Raw genomic sequence first — 3,322 nt, 5'->3', positions numbered from 1 at the left:
CTTGCAATGGAAAACATTTCAAACGGCAACAGAGCTGGACTACCTGTCCAGAACAGTCTTTTCCATGCAGATGTCTCGATAATGGCGTAGTTCTCCGGCCAGTTGACCACACTGGCAAACACTGACACACTTGTACTGAGGCCTTTTTACATTTCTTATTTCTCCAAATAGATTCTTCTCCGTCCTTCCGCTCTCTCCCACGGGCAATTGGTACTCTGGAACCCCTCGCATCCAATCCACTGCACCCACTCATACAACATAAAACCACTCCGTAGTATTTGCTTAGTTAACGTTTTAGATTAAATATGAAAACCAAATACCTTAGACCTGTTGGACTCCTTATCAACACCTTAATATGAATAGATAACTCTGCTAACCACTTTAAAAAGAAAATACATCACTTTAAGTTTACTGGCATTAGTTTTGTTTCTCTCTCTCTTAATTACTATATTATATTAAGAAGTTGGAAACTAATTTATTTCAACCCTTTACTCTCCTCATTCATTGTTAGAGATTTAGGACAGGGCAGAAGGCAGCCTTTACAGTAGTCACAGGTACAGATGTGTCATGAGTTGAACAGTAAGTAGCAAACCTCCTAAATGGTTAGACTGTCATGATACCATTACACTGTTTCACTAAGTAATTTAATAAGTAATAAGTAACATCAACAGCATGTTAGCAGTATACTGTTCAATAATAAGGTAAATGATCAAATTATTACAGCATATGAAAGCAGACACTGGAACAGCCAGTCATGGTTGGTGGAGTTCAGAGTAGCTTGATACCAGGAGTGGCAAAGATCAGTCACATGCTTGTTTCTTCTGCAGTAAGATCTGATTTCTAGAGCTACAACAGGGACACATCAAAAAAGGGGACCAAATTTATTTAGGTAGAAAGTTGCCTCCAGGAGGCATTCCACAAAAAGGGCAAAAGTTGCATACATCAGAGGGACACAAAAAGCTTGTTAAAATTTGCCAACACTGACCAATTCATTTATCCATTTGATGCATGTGATGACAAACATGGTGTAAAACTCGGTGTAAGATATGCCAAATTGTAACTGCGTTACCCACCAAACCAATAGTTTCACGATGGTCAAGATCAGCAACATCCTCTAGGGTCAGAGCTGCTGCTGCAGTTTCGGTTCCACCCCTGGGCAACATTGTCACGACAGCGAAACTGAGTGTGAGACTAGCAGAATGTCAAAAGAAATGTAAAAACAAAGGGGAGATGGCAGTGCCCCATTAATGGCAGTATATGGCATGAACACTAGGCACAAAACGACAGGGTACTGGATATAGTTTCATTAAGTAGTGTGCAAAGAACAATGTAGTGCAAATACCGTAATACAAAATAGGATACCAGGTAAACATCAAACATAGGAAGTGTGTGTGCGCCAATATACCAACCTAAATTAATACTGAAGCCAGTCTTCAGCTTCTGCATGGCAATTGACAAAACATGTCGATTGACGTCTTCACCGATAGCTGTATCTCCTTGAAAATAAAGATGACTTCAGATCAAAAAATGATTTAAATAATTTCAATAATTCAACAAACAGTGGGGTGGGGGGGGGGGGGGGTGTAATACCTGTCAGCCTGCACTTCAATGGAGCTGCCCAGTTAACATTGTTCCTTTTATAGAAGGCAATCAAGGAACTGCCCTTTTCTTCTTCAGGATCAAACATGTTGATTGAGAGCAAGAGACTAGTACATTTGGAGTTACACTCCAAATCTACTCCTGGTATCAAGCTACTCCGAACTTCACCAACCCTGACTGGCTGTTCTAGATGTTGTCGGAACAACTGACATGAAGGTCCTGAGAATTCAGCTCCTCTTGGAACTGAAGGTCCTGGCAATTCCTCTCCACTTCTGGTCCTGGCTGCTTCCCTGCGCCAAGCAGTGTCAATTCTTAAGACAAACAAAAAAAGAGAAAATTACAAACAAAAAAACATTATTGTTAACATACTTTCCTGCCTCAAGCCAACACCATACAAAGTCCTGAAATGAAAACCATATATATATATATATATATATATATATATATATATATATATATATATATATATATATATATATACACACACACATACACAAACACACACACTCATTTCCCCATGGTGGGGCCACCAAAGGTCACAGGAGGCTTTGTCTGTTGAGGCAGCCCAAATCAAAAATGTAAAATCATAACTCATTTTCATGACTATTTCAAAATAAGTCCTTGCTTGTCCAGCTGGTCCCAATAAATAATCATCTGTAGATAACATTGTCAAGTACAGTAATGACATTATTAATTTAAAGTGTGTGTTTGTGCAGTGTACATAAAGTACGTGTGCCAACATGTACAAACACATCTTTTATCTGAATCTATTAGTCAAAACGTCTTACCCTTCACCACACATGCTGGCATGAAAAAGAAGGACATCTATTGGGTATTCTTTCTGACAGATTGGGCAAACCTGCAAACAAAGAAAACAAAGAAAGTAAAAGAGAATGATACGAAAACTGTCAGGGTTAATGAACCTCAGACATACGATATTGTCTAGCAATAGTAAATATAATTTTATGATCCAAAATGAGTATATTGTGTCCCATAACAAAACAGCATGCCCATTTATAACTTTAAGCATCATATCATTATGAAGTGAAACTTATGATTACTTCCTATGGAAGATAATGAATAAGCCTCGATTACCTCACAAGACTCTCCCATCTCTATGGAGTCTTCAAACTCAGCGGTGGGAAGGTCTGCGTCAGCTGTAGAACGGCGCACTGTCTCCTCAATAATCGTACAGTCCTTGTCAGGAGATGCCTCGGATTCACTCTCCTTAAAAAAAAAAAAAAAAGAGAGCTAGAACTGGAGACAATCAAACATTGTCTCATTTTGCACACAAGAAAAAAAATAACATCAGAAATTAGAGGAAAGCTGTACAGCTTACATTCCAAGTGCAACACCGCAGATGCAACGGCAACATCTGCAAAGGCAGAAGATTTCCACACTTCATGCAGTTTGCCTTCGGCATCTTAGTGGTCTACCCCCCAGGGGCCTGTAAAATGACAGAGAGCTTGTGACGTCCACTACCACCTAAAGTGTCCATTAAAACATAAATCAATTAAACAAATTGCAATAAGTCTTTATCAGGAAAACATGTGCCTCTACAATAAGAAGAGTGATGTCAATAGTTAATTTAAAGGATGTTCTCTGGGGATTTTAACAAGTGGAAAAGGAGAAAAATGCTACCTGAAGACTTCAGACTTCAGCCTCCCTTTAAGGTTTTCAATGTGGGAAATTCCTCCAAAAGTTGAGCTTCAATCTTAAAACC

At 39.0% G+C, this 3,322-nt stretch overlaps 1 protein-coding gene across 1 annotated transcript; it reads right to left on the bottom strand.

Moving 5' to 3' along the window:
* Window positions 1–1,650: 1,650 nt before the first annotated feature.
* Window positions 1,651–3,055, bottom strand: LOC308086019 (uncharacterized protein; the record flags this gene model as incomplete). Its single annotated transcript, XM_080429336.1, has 5 exons — window positions 2,939–3,055; window positions 2,695–2,826; window positions 2,388–2,458; window positions 1,772–1,889; window positions 1,651–1,671 (listed from the first exon to the last, which is right to left on the bottom strand). Exons 1-5 carry the CDS (start codon window positions 3,020–3,022, stop codon window positions 1,651–1,653), a joined length of 426 nt encoding a protein of 141 aa, XP_080285462.1. The 5' UTR covers window positions 3,023–3,055.
* Between the last annotated feature and the right edge of the window lie 267 nt (window positions 3,056–3,322).

Source organism: Gymnoscopelus braueri, assembly GCF_963280865.1.
Source record: "Gymnoscopelus braueri genome assembly, chromosome: 5".
NCBI classification, from domain to species: Eukaryota; Metazoa; Chordata; class Actinopteri; order Myctophiformes; family Myctophidae; genus Gymnoscopelus; species Gymnoscopelus braueri.
The sequence above is the reverse complement of the archived record's forward strand: the minus strand, read 5'-3'. Positions and strand labels throughout refer to the sequence as shown.